Raw genomic sequence first — 23,702 nt, 5'->3', positions numbered from 1 at the left:
CCCAGCCAAGATCTGTTTAATCCAACAGTTTTTGTTGATCACCATGCCATTTCAGTATGGACCCAGCCATATGCAAATCAGTCTTGACCCTGTTCCCCATGGGAACAGTCCAGCCTGAACTGCCAGACCAGGTCCTCCCTCGACTAGAAACAAGTATCCTGGGACTGGTTTCGGGGTTTTCGGGGTATTACCCCTCTTCAGCCAGGCTAGCTTGAATCTGGTGGCATAGTGAGCACGGGACCCACGTCCGGGCATACCCTTCCCACTTGAGATGACAATTGCAAAAAGAACAGTTGATGGATGGAATGCAAACAAATCAAACATTCACCCCCAGTCACAGAACAGATCTGGGTTTATCCAAGTCCAACAGTGTTTTTGCTCACCATGCCATTCCAGTTTGGACCCAGCCATATGCAAATCAGTCTTGACCCTGTTCCCCAGGGGAACAGTCCAGCCCGAACTGCCAGACCAGGTCCTCCCTTGACCAGAAACAAGCATCCTGGGACCAGTTTCGGGGTAGCACCCTTCTTCAGCCAGGCCAGCTTGAATCTGGTGGCATAGTGAGCACGGGACCCACGTCTGGGCATACCCTTCCCACTTGGGGTGACAATTGCAAAAAAATAATAATAATTGATGGACGGAATGCAGATCAAATCAAACATTCACCCCAGTCACAGATCTGGGTTTAATCCATCAGTTTTTTTGCTCACCATGCCATTCCAGTTTGGACTCAGCCGTATGCAAATCAGTCTTGACCCTGTTCCCCATGGGACAGTGCAGCTCAAACTGCCAGGCCAGGTCCTCCCTGGACCAGAAACAAGCATCCTGGGACTGGTTTCGGGATATCACCCCTCTTCAGCTAGGCTAGCTTGAATCTGGTGGCATAGTGAGCACGGGACCCACGTCTAGGCATACCCTTCCCACTTGAGATGACAATTGCAAAAAGAACAGTTGATGGATGGAATGCAAACAAATCAAACATTCACCCCCAGTCACAGAACAGATCTGGGTTTAATACAACAGTGTTTTTGCTCACCATGCCGTTCCAGTTTGGACCCAGCCATATGTAAATCAGTCTCGACCCTGTTCCCCAGGGGAATAGTCCAGCCCGAACTGCCAGACCAGGTCCTCCCTTGACCAGAAACAAGCATCCTGGGACTAGTTTCGGGGTAGCAACCCTCTTCAGCCAGGCTAGCTTGAATCTGGGGGCATAGTGAGCAGGGACCCACATCTGGGCATACCCTTCCCACGTCTGGGCCTACCCTTCCCATCCCACTTAGGGCAACTTTAGCAACACAAAAGGATGATGGACGGAGTGCTGACAATACAAACACTCACCCCCAGTAACAGATCTGGGTTTAATCCATCTTCTTTTGCTCACCATGCCACCCCAATTTCGACCCAGTCATATGCAAATCAGTCTTGACCCTGATACTCATGGGAACAGTCCAGCCCGAACTGCCAAGCCAGGTCCTCCCTGGACCGGAAACAAGCATCCTGGGACTTGTTTTTTTTTTTTTTTTTTTTCAGACAACTGAAATTTGTATTTGGCAATTGTGACATGGCAAGAAACCAAGCACTTCAGACTATGCAACATCAGTCTGTATCAGGTTCAGTAAGAGGTTATCGCCACTTGGTCCTAACGGTCAGACCCAAAAACCTAAAGGCAATATCCAACTTGACCGCTAGCCAGATTACTGCAGAATACTTAAAACTCAATTTAAAATCATAATTATGATTGAGTGACAAAATAATGGACTAACAGATTCGCTGCAAGTTTCCACTGCCCTAATGCACTCATACTTTACAAATCTAACAGTCATGCACACCAAAGAAAATCCTCTTGCTTCTGGAAAGCACACAAAGGAATTGTCACATAGTCCAAGAGGGGAATCAGTTACAAGGCAGCCAAGTCTGGTAGGAATGGTTGCACGGAACCATGGGTTGCAGGGGGGCATAGTAGTAACTGTTGAAGTTAACATCTTGGATGTAATGGGCAGGCTGGTAATAGCAAGCAACATTGTGCACTGCTGGGAACATCCTCTGCTCGGATAGAACTCTAGCAGCAAACATGGCAATGAGATTCAGAGTCTGCCGCCGCTCGTGCCCCATCAGGCACACTGTGCTCTCATTCACAACTTTATGTAACGTCATCAGACAGTCATAGCGTTTGTGCTCCATGCCCACAAAGTGGTTCTGCAGATAGGACTCAAGCTTCCGCTGCTGCTCACCAATGTCTGGGAAGTCAATGAAGTACCGGGAACACATGTACCTCTGTAGAGTCTTAATGTCCGCCTCAGACTTTGGCTTAAATCCCCTCACCAGAAGATTGCAGTACTTTAAGAGTCCACCCCCTCGAATCTCCTCTGGGTTTCTGGTTGCAATAACTTTATTCCGGAGGTGCTCCATTGCCTCTTCAAAGTCCCCATAAACACTTTCCCCAGTAACAGTCGGGTGGAAGTTCTCAGACATGGGGTTCTCTGAGCATTCTGTAAAGAGTAACAAAGAGTCCAAAATAATGTGGAAAGAGTCCACACTAAACTCAAACTGGCGCCGGAGGGTGTCCACAAACTTCAGTTCTACATTTTTCCCACTGTTATTGGACAATGATATTAGACTCCAGCGGTCATTCTCTGTGCGCACTTTCACCAACTTCTGCACATACGCTTCCTTCAAAGTCATAGGGGACATTTTCTCCTTGTTGACCCCCTGAACAGGCATCCGAGAACCACATCTTTCACCACTTGATAAGTTTCTGCACTCTTCAGATCCACTCCAAATATCAGATCAAGGTCCTTGTAGCCCAGGCCACCATCTTGATGCAGAACATGGCTAGCTGCAGAGCCATTCAGTCTCATGTTTTTAACATTGATGCCCTTCAGCTCCAGCCAGCTGCGCACCATCTGCACAAGAGTGAAAGTCCCCATAAACACTTTCCCCAGTAACAGTCGGGTGGAAGTTCTCAGACATGGGGTTCTCTGAGCATTCTGTAAAGAGTAACAAAGAGTCCAAAATAATGTGGAAAGAGTCCACACTAAACTCAAACTGGCGCCGGAGGGTGTCCACAAACTTCAGTTCTACATTTTTCCCACTGTTATTGGACAATGATATTAGACTCCAGCGGTCATTCTCTGTGCGCACTTTCACCAACTTCTGCACATACGCTTCCTTCAAAGTCATAGGGGACATTTTCTCCTTGTTGACCCCCTGAACAGGCATCCGAGAACCACATCTTTCACCACTTGATAAGTTTCTGCACTCTTCAGATCCACTCCAAATATCAGATCAAGGTCCTTGTAGCCCAGGCCACCATCTTGATGCAGAACATGGCTAGCTGCAGAGCCATTCAGTCTCATGTTTTTAACATTGATGCCCTTCAGCTCCAGCCAGCTGCGCACCATCTGCACAAGAGTGCGCGGCCGCACAGATAAGGTGGGGAAGTTGCCCCGTCCGTGAATGGGCACGCTCTCCCCCAGGAGGGCGTCCAGGCGCTGCACCTGCTCCCAGGTCAGCACGCTGAAGCGGCGCGAGACGCACGCCGACGGCTGACTGCCTGCTGCGTGGCGACACGGCGGTGACGACATCACTCGATGGCTACCGGTTTGCCTGGGACTTGTTTCAGGGTATCACCCTTCATCAGCCAAGCCAAGCTATCTTAAATCCAGTGGCACAATGAGCACGGGACCCACGTCTGGGCATACCCTTCCCACTTAGGGCAACTTTAGCAACACAAAAGGATGATGGACGGAGTGCCGACAATGCAAACACTCACCCCCAGTCACAGATCTGGGATTAGTCCATTGTTCTTTTGCTCACCATGCCACCCCAGGTTGGACCCAGCCAGATGCAAATCAGTCTTGACCCTGTTCCTCATGGGAACAGTCCAGCCCGAACTGCCAAGCCAGGTCCCCCAGGAGCCATGCTTCACACTCAAGCTGGGCTCCCCCACCTCTATCTTTGGTGATGGGGGAAACAAGTTCAACTCTCAGCGAAGGTTCAACATTCTGTGATTCTGGTAAATCACTTAGTCTCACTGCGCCTGACAAAAATGAATGTGTCCCTCTGTAAAGTAACTGGTGCTCGTGTAAAGCGCTCCAATAACTTAGGGTCGAGTTCCCGCTCTATGAAAAGCGCAAACAATAATGAAAACGGCTTCACAGGCGAAGATACGGCCCTCCCCGTGGCGTGCGTGTCGTATATTGCGCCTGAAAACTGAGATTCCTAGTAATACAGCGCCATGGTGCCAATCTACAGCTGATGTTTCCAGCCGCGCCATCCGTGCTCAGCAATGTTCCTTCCTGGCTCACTGTCCACGTCATCAGGGAGCGACGGAACACCGGCACACGTGTTCCAGGAGCCAATGCGCTGGTTCTGGTTGACGCGGTCCCCAGGCTCGGACCGCAGATCTGTCTTGAACTTCAGCGGTGCGTGGCGAGCCCTCCGTGGGCTGATGGACGAACCAGGGGCAACGAAGCGGAAAAGCGAGACGCCCGAACCGCCTCCTTCCAAGCGGCAGCGCGGTCAGCCGAGCTCGGGGCCCCGGGAGCGGCATGTGCCGCCTCCGAAGAAGCGGCACCCGGGAGTGGGCTTCAGCGAGAAGCACTTCCAGGAGACGTACTGCTACCTGGAGGGCGGGCTGCGCAAGGTGCGGCCCTACTACTTCGACTTCGAAACCTACTGTAAGGGCCGCTGGGTGGGTAAGACGCTGCTGCAGGTCTTCAGCTCGGAGTTCAGAGCCGAGCCCATCGAGTACTACTTGGCGGCAGCGAAGGAGGGGCGACTGCGGCTCAACGAGGAACCCGTGCGGGACCTCAACACCGTGCTCAAGGTGAGTGGCCGCTGCCCTTGGGTGATTGGAGGTAATGCCAAATTCGCTTTCGTGTTGAGGTTGTTCTGTTGTTTTCTTCAGCCCCAGCTGCCCAAATAGTCTAAAATGGCATGGAGTCCTCCTCTCCACTACCAAAGAGTAGAGACTGGTGAGCCCACAAGCTAAGAAAACCAAGGCATGGTTCTGGCCCGGGTACGTGAGCTTGAGCCACAAGCTGAGCTTTGAAAATAATTGGTATCTAATTCATTTAAAAAATATGATAGTCTCTTTAAAATTAAAAAAAGGTTTTTCTTTAACGTTCAGAAGCATTTCACCTTAATACATAATTGTGGTCTCCAAACTTTTTGATGCTGCACACCAGGGCCACTGGAACTATGGAGCAGGAAAGGGCCAAACTAGGTGGCAGCTTAAGTAAACCATATGGCCAGAAAAGGCATATTATGCCACATAATGCAGCACATTTTGTGATGGTATTACTTCAGTATTTTGCCATTTTAAACTTGCCTGGACATTGATTTCACCTCCTTAACACACGTTTAATACTCAAATATAGTAATAAACAGAAGGAGACCAGTCCAGCTTTGCAAATTGCCCTCCACTTCGTGCCAACCCATGTGGCTTAATTTTTTAGTAACTGTTGAGCCGTATAAACTAGAAACTTTTTTTTGTTGTTGTTAAAATATGCAGGTAATATGCAGATGAAGAATTGTACGGCAAATCTATAACTATGCAAAAATCACTGCAGCTACACAGTCGCATGATTCCAGTGGTCCTGTGGCGCCTCCCTGTGTATTTAAAAAAAATCATTTGGCCCCACCTCTCCGAATTTTCATTATTTTGTTAAATTGGCAATGTTTAAATATTTCTACACTTATTTAAATATTGTAGTTATGTTCTGTTACCCCTTTTAAAAATGTAATCAAGTACATTATGGCTAAGTATACAAATCTGGTTAGCTAGGCGTTACTAACGTGTAAAAGTATCCACAATGTGATTATCAGAAAATTCAGGGTAGTCTTGAGGAATATTTGGAGTCCCTTCACTATTTACACATAGTCCTAGCCAACTATAAATTAGAATATATATGTTACCGATGGCCCATTAGAGTTGCTTAGAGTCACTCATGTTTTTCAGCTTAAAATAAAGCTCTGTTATTAGCATAATGCATCTTTTGGCCAGAGCGTCTGGTGACCCCTGCATTAGATTACTTTTCTATATTTTACATATTGAACACACATTGGAAAGGGCTGTCATATATGGTAACCAAGAAAAAGAAGGCTTTGTGAAATAAAATGTTTGCTTAGGATCACACTATTTGTTCAAGTGGGGAAGCAAGGACTGATTAATTTTTGTGGTTTCACATTATACAATTCACCCACTAAATGGCTGCCTCTTTTTCTCCTTTTTAACAACAAAGGCTTATGATTCGTTTTCAGTTCTTGGCACATGATGGCAGAGCTTAGGTGGCAGAGAGAAGCCTTATTAAAGCTCATCTCATTTTGGGCTCAAGGGTCCAAGAGGACCTAATATTGAACCAAATCGATCCTTAAGTGGCTCACCCACCTTTACCCAAGAAATTGCCCTCTTCATGGCTAAAACTGGTAACCTGCAATCCAGTGATATGTCCGGAGGTACAGCCCTCCCCTTTTTTTTTTACCCAAATATTTAAGTTGCCTGGCTTCCTGCCACTCCCAAAGTTCCCTTTGCTGGTGCTCTCCCCACTGGAAACCTTGCTCTCCATTGAGAAGAGAGCCAGTATCATGCTGATAGGCTTTCCGAGAGCCACACCAGTGCAATCTTGGTCTGCAGGGAATGTGGCTCTTTGGATGGGAGAAGGTGGGTAAGACAATTCGCTGTCATTGAGGCACTTGGTCATATCTCTGCAAACCCAAATGAGCATTTTCCCTGGTGACGTTAAATCCGTACCAAAAAACATTTCTTTTTCTAGTGTAGATATAGCATAATATTTGATAAAACAGCTTTTGAACTCAGTATACAGACAACAGCTTTCTGATAGTTATACAAAACATATGTAGTCACTGATTGACAATTGGGACTTAGCTTTTGTTGATATTAGGCTCGATTGCAGTGTCATTGGCAAAGACAGTTGATTTTGCTTTGTGACCTATTGAGTTTGCCAGTGGTTTTAGCAATGTTACTCTACATGCATTGCCCATTTTATGTAAGTAACAACTTTCAATTAGTTTATGTTTTGTAAACTCTATTTGTTTTAGTGACATTTTGTATTGTGATTGGAACTGATCTTATTAAGGGTGTTGATATAATGGGGCACTAGAATAGAGGCAGACTGCAGTGTGAGGCAGTGGGGCATAAGTGTATAGATAACGTGTTCATCCAAAGCTTGGCCTCTCTCCAGTGAGCACATAGTGATGGTGACATATTCACAGTTTGTAATTACACATTCCAATTATTTACAACAAAATCATTGTTACTCATTTATATCAAACTGCTGGGAAGCACTCACAAAGCTCACATGTCTGGCTTATTTTAGGCATGTTTGTTGTTGTGTGATATGTCTGGATGCAGTACCAGTAAACTCACTAAGAGGCACCTATGCACTGGTCAGGCAACATGCTGTGTGAAGCAAAGGATTGCTGTTCACATGTTTTAAGCCACACCCTTAATTGCATAGGCCATGCATGTTTTAGTGCCTCCTGGCCCCCCCCCCCCCCCCCCAAAAACAGTTTTTTTTTCATCCCACTCAACACACCGGCCAACAATAGGCTTTTGACTGCAGACAGTTAAAAGCTGCCTCGTAGGCAAGACCTAAAAATTGTGATGTTGTAAACTTGAGTCCTTGGAGCCAAATCTAAAACTTGTGGAACAGAAAGGCAGACTACCCACTTTTCTTCTCTGTCGCACTCACTTTGCAACGTCTCTTGGAGGGCAAAACCACAGCTGGTGCACTATATCAGATGGGGAATTCATCAGTGCTCAGTTTTTAAAAGAATAAGTGCCAGAGCCCAGACCTTAGCTCGGAAGTAACTTAGCTAGAGCCATGGAAGGTTGGGTTGCCACTGGCTGCCACATACCAAGGCAGCAGAGTTTTGATTCTACCACATGCCTCTTTAATCCACCACTAGACACTCCCTACCCCTTCATCTCGCTCTTGAATGTTCCTTTTCATCCCTGCTTTTTCTTTGTCATAGTTTTCCCGTCTCTCTCTTCCTCCTACTTTCCCGTTTGTGTTTTTCTATTTTTTTAAATATAAAATAGGTGACAGTCCCCCAAAATGAGTGCTGGTGGGCGTGAGCTCCACCTGCCTTCACTGCCTCTAAGCACTTGCAACACTGTATGTTGGCTTCTGATAGGGCTCTAATTGAGTTTCGGGTTATCACTTTGAGGGATGTGGCAGTAGGATGAGTTCTGGCCTCAGCATCCCTCCCTTGTGGCAGTAGAGCGGTTGGCACGTGCCACTATCCTGCCCACTAGCTGTACAGGATGGAAACAGTGTTTCCTAGAAAAACAGTTCACATGGATACATGATTTTATGGTTCCCAATCCATCTACAAGCAATGTTTGTATTTAATTGTTTTAATTCTAGAGACCTAATAGTCATGTAGAAATAAAATAAAAAAATTAAGATGCTTAAAACGAACACAGACAAAACTGCCACAGCCATGTGCACAACCTGAAAGGCTCCGTCGCCGAGCATGTCAAATCAAATGGGGAGTCGAACATTGTATCCTGATGCCTTGTAACCTGCACCTCAATTTTGCGAATTTTAAACTGTACCAGTAACAAAACAATAAAGGACGTTTTAGAATGCTTTCCTGGTCCTGACTTTGGTGTTACTTTTCATCGACACATCTTTGGTTAGTGATGGTGGGGTGAGACTCTTGCTTCAGTGGTAACTGTGAGTATACCTGCAGAACACTAGTATGACTTTGACAACAAAAGTACAGAGCATATCTTGAGTGGAAACTACTTGTTGTCAGAGATGGACTAACCAGTTAAATAATAAGTAAGTGGTGTACAGGGTACTGCATTAAATGCTTTGGGTGAGCTTCTTTCCTTTCTCAGGCCCCCTTCACTTTAGGCCTTTACTTTCCTTGTGATTAGGAACTCAGTATTAAAAATACTTTTTGAAGCTGTATTTTTGCAGCTGCAGTGGCTCCTCACAGCATGTCTGCAAAACTCATGTTCAGAATGTGCTCCTGGGCTAGCGCACCACCACTTTCATGAAGTCTCAGCATGGCACTGATGCTTAGATAAACCGGTGCTGGGAATCTAGCATAAGCCTCTGATTGACAGCGTGCAGGGGCTGGGAATTGAGCTCTGCAGAGGGAGAAAGAATGCGGACCAGTGACTGGGAACTGAGTAGAGATGCAGTGCAAAGGCTCTGTGACTATGGGGTTCTTCCAGTCCTAATTCAGAAATGGGGGCACAGACTGCATTAAGCAAGCTTAGTGATGACTGGGTGAGAGAGCACTGTTTAGTGATTAACGAGGGTCGTGACAAGAAGGCATGATGACATCACTAATGTGATTAACAGTACACATTCATCATGCTTGAACCAGGGTGGGTCAGCCTGTGAAGACGTACCATGCAGTCACCATAGCAGGTACATTTCTTTTGAAAAGTTATCAGGAATTCTGACTGCAGGAGTAGAAATTTATAGTCCCGGTCTTCTGAAATAAGTGCCAGTGCAGAGCACTGGAAACCACCGGCACAAATTAATCACTGGAAGTCATGCACTTCAGTTAAAGAAAGCAAAGGGCCTGCTAATCTATTGTGACACCCAGTCTGTGACTGTAGATCCTGTGGCTCTTCGTTCCACAGTGCCCCTTTAAAAGTCGATCTGCACTGTTTGTCCTCCTGCAAGGTTGATCCAAAAGGTGTGCAGGTAGGGATGTGGAATTCCTATCGCCCTACACCCGGGACATATTGTTTGGGGTCAAGGGCAACAAGTTTTCATGTTTATTTTGTCCTTAGGACAAGTAGGCCCAACCTCTAGCAGCACAAACCCTTTGGCTGACAGTTTACAGAGAAGGGAACTGTCTGCAGTTGAGGTAATATGTGTGTCCATATGTTAATGCTGTTCAAACTTGTATTTATGGTTCATTATTGGAAAAACCTTCATAATTAAGGTGAGCCCTGTAAATAAACGTTTTACAGTCACAATGCACTACTGATCGTAGTTCCAGTAAAAAAAAAAGTGTACATACATGTTTGAAAAGTTTAACAATACGAGGCTAAGTAATGCTTTCTGATTAGATGCATACGTTTGCAGAAGCTTGTAAGCAAGAGTGATGATGATTCGCTTTCAAAATAAAATGTTCAGAAAAAAGTGCAAATAGGAAAATATTTCGCTCCTATGAAATTTAAGGTGCTATTTCTTTGAAGCGTCATTTAGTCAAATATGTTGATGCATGCTAGAATTTCCCAAAAAATATTCCTAATGGAAAATCAGTTTAACCATTTTCAGCAAGAATATGAGAAGCATCAACATAAACAAGCACTGGCAGAAACAACAAATGCAACATTATTAGAGCAACAGGAGACGGCTGGGAAAAGCATGGGTAAGATGCAACACAGCAGAGTGGTGCAGAGAAGCACATTAGGGAGACAGCTGAAAAATTGTAGCAAAATACTACTCTGCCACTAAACTCAACCCAAAAGCTCCACAGTGGCCAGAGTTAACCCCAACATGTATTTTTGTTCCTTCAAATTTAGGTAATACATAAAACAGCTTTGCTTTTCAGGTGGAAACTAATAACATCCACATTTTCTCTTTTGAATCTTTGCTGCAGAATAATGACTTTCTTCGAAATACAGTTCACCGTCATGAGCCTCCTGTTACAGCGCAGCCTATCACCATCCTAGAAGAAACTGATGAAATGGTGATTGTGAACAAACCTTCGTCTTTACCAGTGCACCCATGTGGAAGATTTCGGCACAATACGGTTATCTTCATCCTGGGCAGGGAACATAACCTAAAGGAACTGCATACTATTCATCGTTTGGACCGCATGACCTCTGGTGTGCTTATGTTTGCCAAAACTGGAGTAGTGTCTAAAAGGATTGATGAGCAAGTCCGTGAGCGACAGGTGAGTTGGTGATGGGTCTATACTTTTTTAAGGTTAAAGAAAAACATGAGTGATCAGCCTTATTGTTACATTTAATTAGGTTCTTGTCCTACAGATTGCCAACCAGGTTGAGTAAGGGCGGGCTGTCTGCCACTTGAATCTGTTCCAGCAAAATTTTGCAGCTTTTATGCTTCTAGTCTGGGAGTGTGCGAAATTGTATTTTTTATTGGTAATGCAGAATGTCAGTATCACGTGTGCCTTTATTTTTCGCATGGACACCAAAAGTCTCACCGGCTAGAGGCAGGAGAGTGATTTGGGTATAAAATTTCTTTAGGCAAGTTATTTCCTGTGTGAATCAGTCTGTTACGGATAAAATGTTATACAAAATTGCATGATGTGATTCATGTAATTTAGAAAATTTTGCTAGCATAATTAACATTTTCACCCAGGCTGAGTGCAGATCCTTGTAAGAAAAATTGTCCCTTAGTATTAAGCTTCATTAGAGCGGTGGGTGTCAAGTATTACTCAGATGGGTAGAAGCAGACGGTTATTTAAGTGGTGTACTTCTTGTCCATATTCAGAAATGGAGGCTTATTTTATTATTATTTTTAAGTAAAGGCTTTGGAACCTATGCTGGCAGGTTTAAAGTCCATGTTTTGCATTCAGGTATCATGTGATGTTGGATAAACCTTGCCTCTCGAATTTGTCCTGCTATATTCTTTTTAAAGGAGAGTTTCAGAAAGCAGTCTGGTTTCTTGTTCTCTGGCCCCCATCTTTGACTAAGGAAAGGCTTGGGAGTGCATTCTGTTGCCATTTGATGGTTTCAGATATTGCAGCAACGTTGCCATCTGTGAAGTAAGCTTTCCTTAACATGAATGATTCAAATCCTTGCTATTACTTGTGTTAGCCCAGAAACAAATTCCATTTAGTCTTTTTTTGCGGGAGGAGTATATAGACATTAAAGAATGCACCATTTTACTTAGAAATGCTCATACCTCTGCTGCTTTTTGTTCTTGAATATTTACTGATATTTTCCTTGGACAACAAACTGACACATTTCTCAAGTAACGTTTGCAAATTTAAGTGAAATCGTGTATAATGACTAAATTCGCAAATGGGAGATTACTGTTAACATAAAATAAGTAGAAAAGGCAACTACAAGGAAGGCTGTTGCAGAGTAAAGGATACTTAACTCACAAATATGAACAAATCGCACTGTGCCTTACAAAAACAATAAGCATTTTTTAATATAAATTAAAATATCAAACGATTAAAATGAGGAGAACACCTAGTGACTGAACAAGGAAAGCAGAGGCCATTAGTAATTATCCAAAGATTGGCCAGCACCAGATTCTCCTCCATGCGGTTTCCTAATAACTTGTGAAATTACACTAACAAGAAATGGGTTGTGTATGTAGACTAGATTCTATTGATATCAAAAACGTGTTATTTTACTAAAGCTAGGCGAGGCTTTCCTTACTGTAGAGGTGGAGCCCCGCCAAGCCATTACTTGTATGTTAGCATAGGGCTGACTTTACGTTCCAGCCCCATGGCTGGTGGAGCTTTCTGTACTATGCAGGGGTACCCCACACCCAACCATTGTTTGTGTGAGAGTATACAAGCTGCCTTAGTTTCAACTTGGTGCCTAGCCTGGCTGCATTCAGCAATTAATTAATAAGTGTCAAGGTCACCGGAGTCTACGTGGGTGGGGGGGGGGGTTACAAAAGAAATAAAAGCATGGCACAAGACTGCATGCTACTGCTTTTTCTGTTATAGAAAGCCGGCACAGACACCAAACCTAGCAAGCATTTACAATGCAACGGGTCTTGCGTTTGCTCTTGTTAGAGCTGATCGCGTTGTAAACTCCTAACCCGACTTTTCACCTATCGGGCAAAAATGCATTTATGTACGTAACCGAAAAAGTGAAATTAACTATGTAAAGCGCTCAACGTCTGCCAAGCGAAATCGCGCTCGTAAATTAGAGAAAAATAAGTCCACGAGCCGGACAGAAAACAGCGAGCCTCGCATGTTTTCTGTACTTGGTCGCTGCGCTCGAGGAGGGCTAGCCACCGGAAAAGGCATGACGTATGCGTGCCTTCGACTAATGAAAGCAAGCAGATTTTATTAGGCCAGCCCACGAACCAATAAAAAACACTGACGTGAAGTTGACAGGGCTCCGAGCCCTTTTCTAAATACTAAAGCGTCTTGCTGCGATGCGCGAGCACATGCAACGCAGGCTCGACCCTAAAAATCATTCAGTTTGATTTCCTTTGCAAGTAGTTTTATTGAAGTTTTGCGTTGATCATTGCTCTTCTCCTTTCATCTATTTCTTATTAATAATAATTTCCTAATTAATGGAAATGGTGACAGAAGAGTACGGAAATGTTGCCTCTGCAATCCTTCTTCTGTTATTGCTTGTTACAAACATCCACCATCTGTGAAATTTTCACATAAAGTGAGGTCTGGAACCCAGTGAGGAGCCGAGCTGGATGGTAAGTGGATGTGTGGAAAGTGGTGGTGATTATTGAAGGGCCACACATGTGGATGATTAGCCTTGCATTTAAAAAGGAAAGGTTGGCAAGCAGTTTCATGTCTGTCTGCTAGGGAGAACATTTAGACTTGTTTTGAATTTGACTTAATATTACGCCCAGAACTATCAACATAGTGGCCATTAGTACTTTGAAAGAAGATCGGGGTCCTATTGCAAGTTTATAAGGACTAACTTGTGAGTCTGTATTTCTTACCAGATTCTCACTTGTTTTTCTAAATTTTCGGCAGGGATTTCACCTGTTGGTTTTGCAAGTGTAGTGTCCGTGTGACAAATTCAAGACGCTGTGGTGTTTCCTCGGATATTTAAATTCTTTGCCATATTAGGATTTATGGAGCGCTCATAAGGGAGTCCCTAGCTAGCTTGAATTTTTTCAAGATTTTCAGAGTACTTAAGGATGAAAATTGTTGCTGTAAGCATTTGGCAAGAACAAAGAATATAATTGCGGACTTTAGCATCTGTGAGTGCAAGGCAATAGAGACAGAAGAGAACCTGATCCATTTTAAGACTATAAAATGACTTTCATACACTTAAACTCTACGTTGGAAACATATTGAGACTTAAAGTATATCTTTATCATAGTTTGCCAGTTTTACCCAATTGAAAATCATACAGTCCTTGCCTTCTGCATGTAATGTAGTAGTCGTTTACTGAGAGAATTCCCATTCGCTTTTCTTTTTCTTTCATAAATTAGACAAGGTGGTAAAGGTGCTCAATCAGGTAGTGCCTTTATCCATTGTACATAGGCCTGAAACTGCTAAAACATTGAAAAACAAAGGACTTCTGTAAATATTTCTCAAATAACACACTGCTTTACCTTGTGAGGAATGGTGCATTTGTTTATTACTCCCTTTTATATCTTTTGGTTCTTAAGTATCAAAGGTTTAGATGTTTAGAAACTGTCTAAGTGAAAATTCACTCATATTTGATTGTTATTCACTACTAAAAAAGTCAACTGAATTTGTTTTTTTTCCCCCTTGCAGCTGGAGAAGGAGTATGTGTGCCGTGTATGTGGGGAATTTCCAGACGGAGAAATAGTTTGTGAGGAGCCTATTCTGGTTGTGTCCTACAAGGTGGGAGTATGCAGAGTAGACCCTAAAGGCAAGCCTAGTAAAACAGTATTTCAGAAGCTCAGTTACAATGGAAAATCCAGTGTAGTGAAGTGCTTTCCTCATACTGGGCGCACTCATCAAATACGGGTTCATTTGCAGTTCTTGGGTCATGCAATCGTAAATGATCCTATCTACAACACCAATGCTTGGGGTCCCAACAAGGGTAGAGGAGGTAAAATTAACAAAACTGATGATGAGCTCCTTAAAGACTTAGTTGAGGAGCATCGATCAAAACAGAGTCTGGACATCTTGGATCTGCCAGAGGACGAGCTGAAGATAGTGCTTGATGGCAAGCAATCTGAAAACCCTGAGACTCCAATACAATCCACAAAGACCCTCACCAGTTTAGAGGCTGTTGTGACTGTGGACAGTTATGATTGTCAAACTAAAGAGGTTTCTGTGACCCCTGCTTTATCCCTGAACTTGTGCAGTCAAAATGATGCATGCAAAACTAGCAGCAAAGTTAATAATTTAAGTGAGCAACACAAAGACTTGGCAGATGTGAAGGATCCTTTATGCGGAGAATGCAAGTTAACGAGGCCTGACCCAACGCCCAAAGATTTGGTGATGTACCTACATGCACTTCGCTACAAGGGAGCACATTTTGATTATTCCTCTCCAGTGCCTGTCTGGGCGTTGACAGACTGGCAGGAGGACTAAGAATATTTGAAGTGCTGCTTGGGTTTGTTCAGTTGAGAATGGCGAAAACAAAAACTTTGCTTTTATGTCCTTTTTATGTATTATTGTAATTGATTCAATATGTGCTGGCACACATTTTATTTAAAGCAAAAATTAAATCACTTCAAATCAGTAGTCCATTGTTTGTGTATAGTAACACTCTATTGGCAGATAATTTGGGGCCTTGATTTTAATCATTTGAATGGCTAATAGACCACTGTGCAGTTTTTCTTATTGCGTTGTCATGTGCTATTTCTCCCTTTTCCTTGTGAAGTGTACATGTGTTGGTTAACTTACTTTTTTGATGTTTTGTAAAGCACTTCAGAGCGCTTATAATTTCCCCATTCTTAATATTCCCAACAATAAGATTTTGGCAGTGTACCTGATAGTAAACTTTGGTTCTAAAATTGTTAGCTTTTCATAGTATCCTGTGTGCTGTCATCATGGTATGTTTGACAATAAGGATCATTCCCATTTAAATTGATCAACGTGTTTGAGCCCAATTATAGTATCCAAGTCTTAAGCTTTTTTTATGAAGACCAAATGAATGCACTACTTCTACAAACTGCCCTAAAAGGTAGGGTCAGTTAATATCACTTGCCCCACGCATTGATTCCTATTGATCACCTACTTTATAATGCCTTCAACAAATGTTACGTGGTGCTCCTATATGGCTTGATTATTTTAATTTTTGTTAGTAGTAACACTTCTCTATCCTATTAGATCAGAATAATTTAGCTGTTACGTGTGCCTACCAGATGCTTAGAAGGGTGACTTTTCACACTGTTTTTTGTTGATATACGTTTTTGTAATATGTTCATATTTCTATTATAACTAATCTCCTGTTCATGTTTCAAACTGGCGTTTTGAACCAATACCTATAAATTTATTACATTTCACTTGTACCTCAAGGGACTGAACAATTATGGCCAGGTTTTCAGTTCTTGCTTTTTAGCCAATAATCGAAAGATCCTCTGTGACCAAGAATGCTTTGTTTAGCTAGCTGCCACATTCAATGTCATTTTGCTGCAATACGAAGCTTGCATTAATTTACTACTCTATAACCATTTTTTTTTTTCAGCGATGAGAAGAAGTGATAGTTTATTCATGATGTATGATGTATCCATAGTGTCCTAGTATTAATTACACTGTCAGGTCTGTTGCTGTGTTTCTCATGGTAGTCTCCCAGATTTTAAGCTGTCTTTGGCTCCACTGTCTTAGAACTACTTTCATGAAGAAAATGCAAAATGTATGGTATTAAGTGAGGTGATTGATATCCACCCACGACATTAAACTTGGCTAGGAGTAAAAAGCTAAAAATGAAAATAGTTGCTTTTGATCAGTAATGGGACACACCTTAGTGCTTTTGTCAAGCGATAGGGAACAAGGAAGTAGAAGTTAAATTGATCAGCATTTTTTTTTTTTTTGTAATTTTTTTTTTTTTCCCTCCAGGAGAAACATTTTTGGTTTTGAAGAAAAGCTACAGAGCACAGACAATATTTTTCATATATATATATATATTTTTTACTTGCATAGCGAAACTGTGACTTGCATTTAGCTTAAAGCCAGTTTTGTTATCACCAAATATGAAAAAAGCAGATTGGGAAATGAAGCAGGAAATGGACCACCTAGCATCACCTCTAACCTGGAAGATTTCTGGTACCAGTCCCTTAAGGAATCCTAGTGCACCCCCGTCCTAGCATGCATGCCTGTTCATTTTAAGGTAAAGATTAAAATAAGGCTACAATTGACTGATTTCAGTCTTTGCTCCCTGTTAACTAAGGGATGGGTGAGCTTTTTAACCCCTTGGGTGCCCAGGACGTAACAGTTACGTCCTCGTTTGTACCGCTCGGGTGCAGAGGACGTAACTGTTATGTCCTGCTATGGGATGGCCAAGCACCCCCTGCCCATGGGCAGGGATGGAAGGGGAACGGCTTTCCCTTCCACACCCGCCCCCCTTGGGGAAGGGTCACCCGTTGGGTGGGGGGTTGTTATTTTAAGGCCTTTTCTGACAACTCCTGCATCCCCCCCAGGGATTATTATTATTATTATTATTATTTTTTTTATCAGAAGAGGAGCAACCCCTTAGGCAATTCCCCTGGGGGGGGGGCAAATTTATTTTAGGCCATTTCTGCCACTCTTTGGGGCAGATTGGCCTATTTTTATTAGGCCATTCTTCCCCCAAGGGGGGCAGAAACCACTAGACAACAGGGATTTTTATTTTGCCCCAATTCCACGCAGAGGGAGCGACCCCTTAGGCAAGGGTTGTTCCCCTGGGGTGCAAACTTATTTTAGGCCATTTGTTTCCCTCCTTGGGGCAGATTGGACTATTTCTGTTAGTGGTTTCTGCCCTCCCTGTGGGCAGATAGGCCTAAGGCACCAGGGATTGTTTTGTGTGTGTGTGTTTTGTTTTGAGGGGTAGCCCCTTGGGCAAGGGTTGCTCCCCATGGGGGCACACTACTGTTGCCAATATCTGCCCCCCTTGGGGGCAAATAGGCCTATTTTTCAGAGACCAGGGAGTGTGTGTGTATGTTTGTGTGTGTGTGTGTATATATATATATATATGTGTGTGTGTGTGTGTATATATGTATATGTATATATATATATATATAAAGAGGGCGGAGTATGGCCATACCCTTCCCCCCCCCACCCCCCCCCACCCCACCCCACCCCAAATAAATGAGGACAAAGTTGTCCTGCCCACTGGTGGGCAGATAAGGCAATTATCCCCAATAGACTCCCCAGGGGTGGGGGGGCAAGAAAGCCTACTAGATGCCAGGGGGGGGGGGGAGGGGAATAAGTGGGGTGGTGGTTACCAACCAGTATGGGCATGGTTATACCCCCACCCCAACTGAAGGGGAGGTACAGTATTTCACCTCCACCCCCCTGGCAAGCAAGAGAACATTTGAATAAGTTGGGTTTCGGTTTTAAATTTTGAGGTTTGCAAAGGATTCTGTGTAATAGAACCGGGTGAGAGCCCCACAGGTCACCCCATCTTGGATTCCCCTAGGTGTCTAGTTTTCAAAAAAGCACAGGATTGGTAGGTTTCCCTAGGTGCCGGCTGAGCTAGAGGCCAAAATCCACAGCTAGGCACTTGGCAAAAAACAGGTCTGTTTTCTTTGGGAAAATATGATGTCCATGTTGCATTTTGGGGCCTTTTCTGCCGTGAGCATTAGGCCTAACCACACAAGTTTAATACAATTTTCATCGGGAGACTTGGGGGGGGGGGGGGGGGGGGGGGATGTGCCGGGTGGTAGGAAATTTGTGGCTCCTCAAGAACTTTCTGTCACCGAAATGTTAGGGAAAAGAGTTGTTTTTTTTTTGTTTTTTTTTTGGTCAAATGTTGATGTTTGCAAAGGATTCTGGGTAACAGAAACTGGTGAGAGTCCCACCAGTCACTCCATCCTGGATTTCCCTAGGTGTCTAGTTTTCAAAAATGCACAGGTTTGGTAGGTTTCCCTAGAGGCCAAAATCCACTGGTAGGCACTTTGAAATCTGACTTGTTTTTAGCAATGTGCTATGTCCATGTTGCGTTTCCTGTTGCGGGCACTAGGCCTACCCACACAAGTGAGGTACCATTTTTATTGGGAGACTTTGGGAACATGGAATAAAAGAACAAGTGTTAATGCCCCTTGTCTTTCTCTACATTTTGTCCTTCCAAATGTAAGAGTGTGTAAAAATGAAGTCTGTTTGAGAAATGCCCTGTAATTCACATGCTAATATGGGGACCCCGGAATTCAGAGATGTGCAAATAACCACTGCTTCTCAACACCTTATCTTGTTCGTGGATCTGTAACAATTTACATTATGCCTGGCACATACATAAAGTCACAACTAATATCCTATCTAAGAAAAATATAAAATTGACACCTACTGAATTTCCGGCCCATCTTGCTGTTACCCTACCCCGCCAAGGTACTGGAGAAAGCAATCCACGCAGAACTAAGGAATTTCATCGAGACCAGCAACTCCCTGGACAGCGCCCAGTCTGTATTCCACAGCACGGAGACAGCCCTTCTGGCAGCCACTGACGACATCCAATCACTCCCAGACCATGGCCACACTGAAACGCTCATACTCCTCCTCCTCTCAGCAGCCTTCAACACAGTCTCCCACAGCACTCTATGCACCAGACTCCACAACATAGGAATACACGGAAGAGCCCTGGAATGGATTCACTCTGTCCTCTCTGGGAGGACTCAGAGGGTCAGACTCCCACCCTACACATCCAGCCCCACAGGAGTTAATTGCGGAGTTCCCCAATGCTCCTCACTGAGTCCCACACTGTTCAATGTATACATGGCCCCTCTCACAGCAATCGTTGGAAGCCATGGAAGGAACATCGTGTCATATGCTGATGACACACAACTTGTTTCCCTCACCGAAGACTGGGACACAGCCAAAAGGAACATCCACTCAGGATTGGAAGCCGTCGCCACTTGGATGAGAGAAAGCTGCTTCAAGCTCAACTCGTAACAAGACAGCTCATCATCTTCAGAAACACCACCTCAGCATGGGACGACTCCTGGTGGCCAACATCCCTGTGTCTCTCCACTCCCCCCCCCCTCCCCCCTCCCCCTCTCCCCCCCCCCCCTTGCACCGACTGAGGTATGCTCACAACCTTGGCATCATCCTTGACTCCTCCCTATCCATGACCTGCCAGGTAAACTCAGTCGCCTCCTCCTGCTGGCACAACACTCCGCAAACTTCTGTAAATCTTCAGATAGGTCCCAGCAGACTGCTGCAGGACAGTCACCCACACCTAAGTCACAAGCAAGCTCGAGTACAGCAATGCCCTCTATGCAGGCACCCTGACGAGAAACATCAAGGAAACTACAACTCATCCTGAACCTCCCATGCCGAGAACATATCTCCCAACAGCTGAGGACCCTCCATTGGCTCCCGGTCGAGAAACAAACCACCTTCAAGATACTCACCCACATGTACAAGGCCGTACACAACCCAGGACCAGTCTACCTGAACCACCATGTCTCCTTCCACACCCCGCCATATCTCTCTGCTCCACCCAGCTAGCCATGGCCACCATCCCTCGCATTAGGAAAACCACCATTGAAGGACTATCCTTCACCTACATCGCAGCAAAGAGCAGGAACAACCTCCCCTGCACCTCAGACAAAGCTCATCGCTCACCATCTTCAGGAAGAAACTCAAGATGTGCCTTGATACCCTCATGGGTGAGTAGCCGCGCTTTACAAAAACTGATTGATTGAAATTGAAAAGAATGAATCTGTAAGTGTCACTGCTGCACCACAACTAGCATTGGCATAGCACCCCCAAACATACAAGTGAAGCCTCATTCATTGTTCAAGCCTCCCACTTCCAAAATTTAAGTACTTTTCTTTGTAGAACCAGAAGAAGAGTGAGATATACAGCTCATGCTTCAATAAAATACCATTTAGACTGCATCATTCCACATCATGTCCACAGATGCTACCAAAGATCATTTGATGTCGTCTTTGGATTTAAGTACATAGTGGAGCTGCAAATACCTCAACTTTTGGAGTGCATGACGGTGTATTGCAAGCTCCAATAAAACATACTCCAGGCGCACATTTAATCATTACAGACCTCAGATTGCCAGTCTAGGAAATGCCTGGAGTTAACTTTTGTACTCAAATATTCTCTTGTTTTGCATATCATTTAGAAATTAGTGGTCCACTAATTTTTATGTATACTGTGCCCTGAAAACTATGGTTTTACTTGTATTTATGTTTAAAGCGAATACGCTTGAAAGGTATTTAATAGTAAATGGGGCAAGTGTTCAAAAGCATGTAACATTCACTAGTGTTGATATTTGTTGAGTACCTAGTTTTGGAGGGGAGCTGTCGACTGCTTGTAAGAAGATGCAGAGATTTGAATTGTAGAGCCTGAATAAGTGGTTGGAGGAGCAAGATATCCTGTTATTTCTGCAGGACCTGCTTCGCCACAAGGGCTTTCCCTGAAGTCCCTCCAATTAGAATTAGACTGGATCGGGTTCATGCGGTGCCAGAACCGAGTAGCAGAAGACCAGTCTGATGTTCTCGCCAGGGTCCACTTCTTTGAACAAAAGGAGTTGATCAAAGCAAGATCTGTTCGGAGAACATCAATTTTTAAGGCCATAAAAATGCTGCTTAACGGTCACAAGTCAGACATGCATATACTTCTAACCTCTCATAGATTCCCTGCGGAAGAAGGTCGTCCCCTATCATTGAGGAAAGCGCTTTAGGCTGACATTTACTTGGAACGGTTAAAACTGAATCATTTTCGGGAGCGAAGGAATTCTTCAACATGGAAGAACATAAGGACTCAATTGACAATAAAAAAACAGGCTCAACAGGCAATGAGACCACTCTGGAAAGGCTGCCCACCAAATTCATAATTTTAAATCACTGCTAAATGTGTAACATAGAGTTTGTTAAAACAGCACAGATTCCTGACTGCTAGTGTATTCTATGTATTTATGTACATATATGTCCTTATGTTGAGTGCTGGCTACTTACAGAAAAAAAAATACACTAATCTAGTTAACTGTGTCATACCTGCTTCCATCACTTACATGACTCTCAGGTGATTGTTCTCACAAAACAACATTTGCATGTGATAAACATGTGCAGTCTACCATCAAATTTGTACGTCGGAAACCATTTTGGGACAGATATTTTCAAATTACCATTTATCTGAGGCCAGATTGGAAATTAAATTATATTTGCTAAGTAAACCATACATGGAAATTCAGTAAGGCCAGGTGGCGATTCAGTTTTCCGCAATGGAGACAAACCCTTCTAGTGGTATTTATAGCATTTTGCGCAGGAAGTCTCTTGACACGAAGCATTGCATCAATTTACTTGCCATTAAAACAGCCACTGCAACCCTTAATAAATCTAGGTCTCAATTCCTTGCTCATTTGCAAGACAAATTATTCAATACCAGGTTTTACCAGACCCTCTTTGAAATGGCGATAAAGAATTGTACTGACTTTTATATTCCAAAGTTACATTGGCCAGTCCAATTTTCTTCCTCTTCAAAAAGATTATGAGGAAAATAATTCTTAATACTTATTGTGTTTCTTATGAGTTGCATGTGTGCCTCTTTAAAATATTCCTCTACTCCGTTGACTTCTAACTATATTTGACTGAATGAATCTTTATATCCATCAGCAATGTATCAGGTTATAAAGTCAATGATGACTAATCCAAATTTGATGCTCAGCTTAATGTATCTGAGCTAAATGCTGCAAATAAGGGTTTCCCATAATTTTTGGATCTAGTTAGGGCTTTTTGCTGGTTTGTTAGATGATACAAGGGAGTACCACTTTGCTGATTCCTAGAAGGGGCTGGTGTGCTGCTCTTCTATAACTTCAGTAATTGTCATATGACGGCTCAGATGGTAAACATTAAGCAAGTTGTGTATATATGTATATGGTCTTGTAAACCTAGACAAAAAGGCTGTGGAGTTCTGTAAAGGATCAAAGGCAAAGATACAGTCAGTCTACAAGTAATTAAATTTCGATTCTGAGAGGGGAAGTGGACTGTTACTGCTTCTAGGTGTGATGTTATTTAGAAAGATGTCTTCAGTTGTTTCCTAAATTGCAGCAGTTGTGGGATTCCTGATGGAGACAGGGGTTGTTGTCCCAGACCCATGGTGCCTGGAGAGGTATAATCCCTGTTCCTCTTTTTTGCGCTTGGTTGTCTCCAGTATTCTGTCTCCAGGTCTGCTGAGAAACACTGTAGATGGTGAGCTTTTCATCCCAGTATGTGAGTGTGTCAGACCTGACGGCTTATTAGATGATGCAGATGGTTTCTGAGATGGCATGGGCAACTAAGACCACCTTAAGGAGTTCTGTCAGGGTGGGGGTGATATATATATTTTTCAGGCCCTCGGTGAGGCCTGGTGCAGCATGTAGGATTTCCTTTAGAAAGGCTGTTGTGGATCCTGGGGGCTATGGCATAGGGTGTTCCCACCATCCACATGCAAGGGCATTAAGACCTAAATTGGCAACTCCGAAGTCACTTTCTGAGATAAGTTGATTTGATTTTTCTTTAGTAGAGAGAGCTGGCTCAAGACTATCAAGTGTTTCTTTGAGATGTGTTCCTTTGATTGTGAGGTCAGTATCCAGGACAAATCCGAGTGACTTGATATTGGATGAAAAGTCAGGCTTGAATCTATCTAGGCTCATGTTGAAGTAGGTTGGATTAGTTGTTGCTTATTGTTTTTGGCAATAAGCAGAAATTCAGTTTTGGTGGGTTTCAGCTTGATGTGGCTGTTAAACATATCGGTCAGATGAGATTGGTGCAGAGTGGCATGCTGTACCATAATGAGTGTATCCGTGGCATTGAAGGTGTGTCTCCTGCTTTTCATGCTTGAGGGAGGCAGTTCCAGTCAATGTAGAAAAAGTTTGGCGGACAGTTTCATCAAAAATTATTTCCGTCCATTAAACTTTCCCAAAGTTTTTATTTTTCAGAAACAAACTCCCAAAAGCTAATGAC

The 23,702-nt window shown here is 43.6% G+C and overlaps 2 protein-coding genes across 2 annotated transcripts; one reads left to right on the top strand and one right to left on the bottom strand.

Annotated features, from left to right (window-relative positions):
* Window positions 1-1,787: 1,787 nt before the first annotated feature.
* Window positions 1,788-3,660, bottom strand: LOC138260253 (terminal nucleotidyltransferase 5B-like). The gene is made up of 2 exons (XM_069208572.1): window positions 3,214-3,660; window positions 1,788-2,734 (listed from the first exon to the last, which is right to left on the bottom strand). Exons 1-2 carry the CDS (start codon window positions 3,582-3,584, stop codon window positions 1,894-1,896), a joined length of 1,212 nt encoding a protein of 403 aa, XP_069064673.1. The 5' UTR covers window positions 3,585-3,660; the 3' UTR covers window positions 1,788-1,893.
* Window positions 2,703-16,531, top strand: RPUSD2 (RNA pseudouridine synthase domain containing 2). Its single transcript, XM_069208571.1, has 3 exons — window positions 2,703-4,828; window positions 10,603-10,899; window positions 14,410-16,531. The coding sequence occupies exons 1-3, from the start codon at window positions 4,289-4,291 to the stop codon at window positions 15,196-15,198; spliced, it is 1,626 nt and encodes a 541-aa protein (XP_069064672.1). The 5' UTR covers window positions 2,703-4,288; the 3' UTR covers window positions 15,199-16,531.
* The last annotated feature ends 7,171 nt before the right edge of the window (window positions 16,532-23,702 follow it).

Source organism: Pleurodeles waltl, chromosome 9 (assembly GCF_031143425.1).
Source record: "Pleurodeles waltl isolate 20211129_DDA chromosome 9, aPleWal1.hap1.20221129, whole genome shotgun sequence".
Classification (NCBI taxonomy): Eukaryota; Metazoa; Chordata; class Amphibia; order Caudata; family Salamandridae; genus Pleurodeles; species Pleurodeles waltl.
The sequence above is the reverse complement of the archived record's forward strand: the minus strand, read 5'-3'. Positions and strand labels throughout refer to the sequence as shown.

Excerpts from the sequence above, each read along its gene's own strand:
- RPUSD2 (XM_069208571.1), top strand. The coding sequence starts at position 4,289 with ATGTTCCTTCCTGGCTCACTGTCCACGTCATCAGGGAGCGACGGAACA. Across the intron at positions 4,829-10,602 it reads ACCTCAACACCGTGCTCAAG|AATAATGACTTTCTTCGAAA; the intron begins GTGAGTGGCCGC and ends TCTTTGCTGCAG. Across the intron at positions 10,900-14,409 it reads AGCAAGTCCGTGAGCGACAG|CTGGAGAAGGAGTATGTGTG; the intron begins GTGAGTTGGTGA and ends TCCCCCTTGCAG.
- LOC138260253 (XM_069208572.1), bottom strand. The coding sequence starts at position 3,584 with ATGTCGTCACCGCCGTGTCGCCACGCAGCAGGCAGTCAGCCGTCGGCG. Across the intron at positions 2,735-3,213 it reads GATGTGGTTCTCGGATGCCT|ATGTGGTTCTCGGATGCCTG; the intron begins GTTCAGGGGGTC and ends AAGTGGTGAAAG.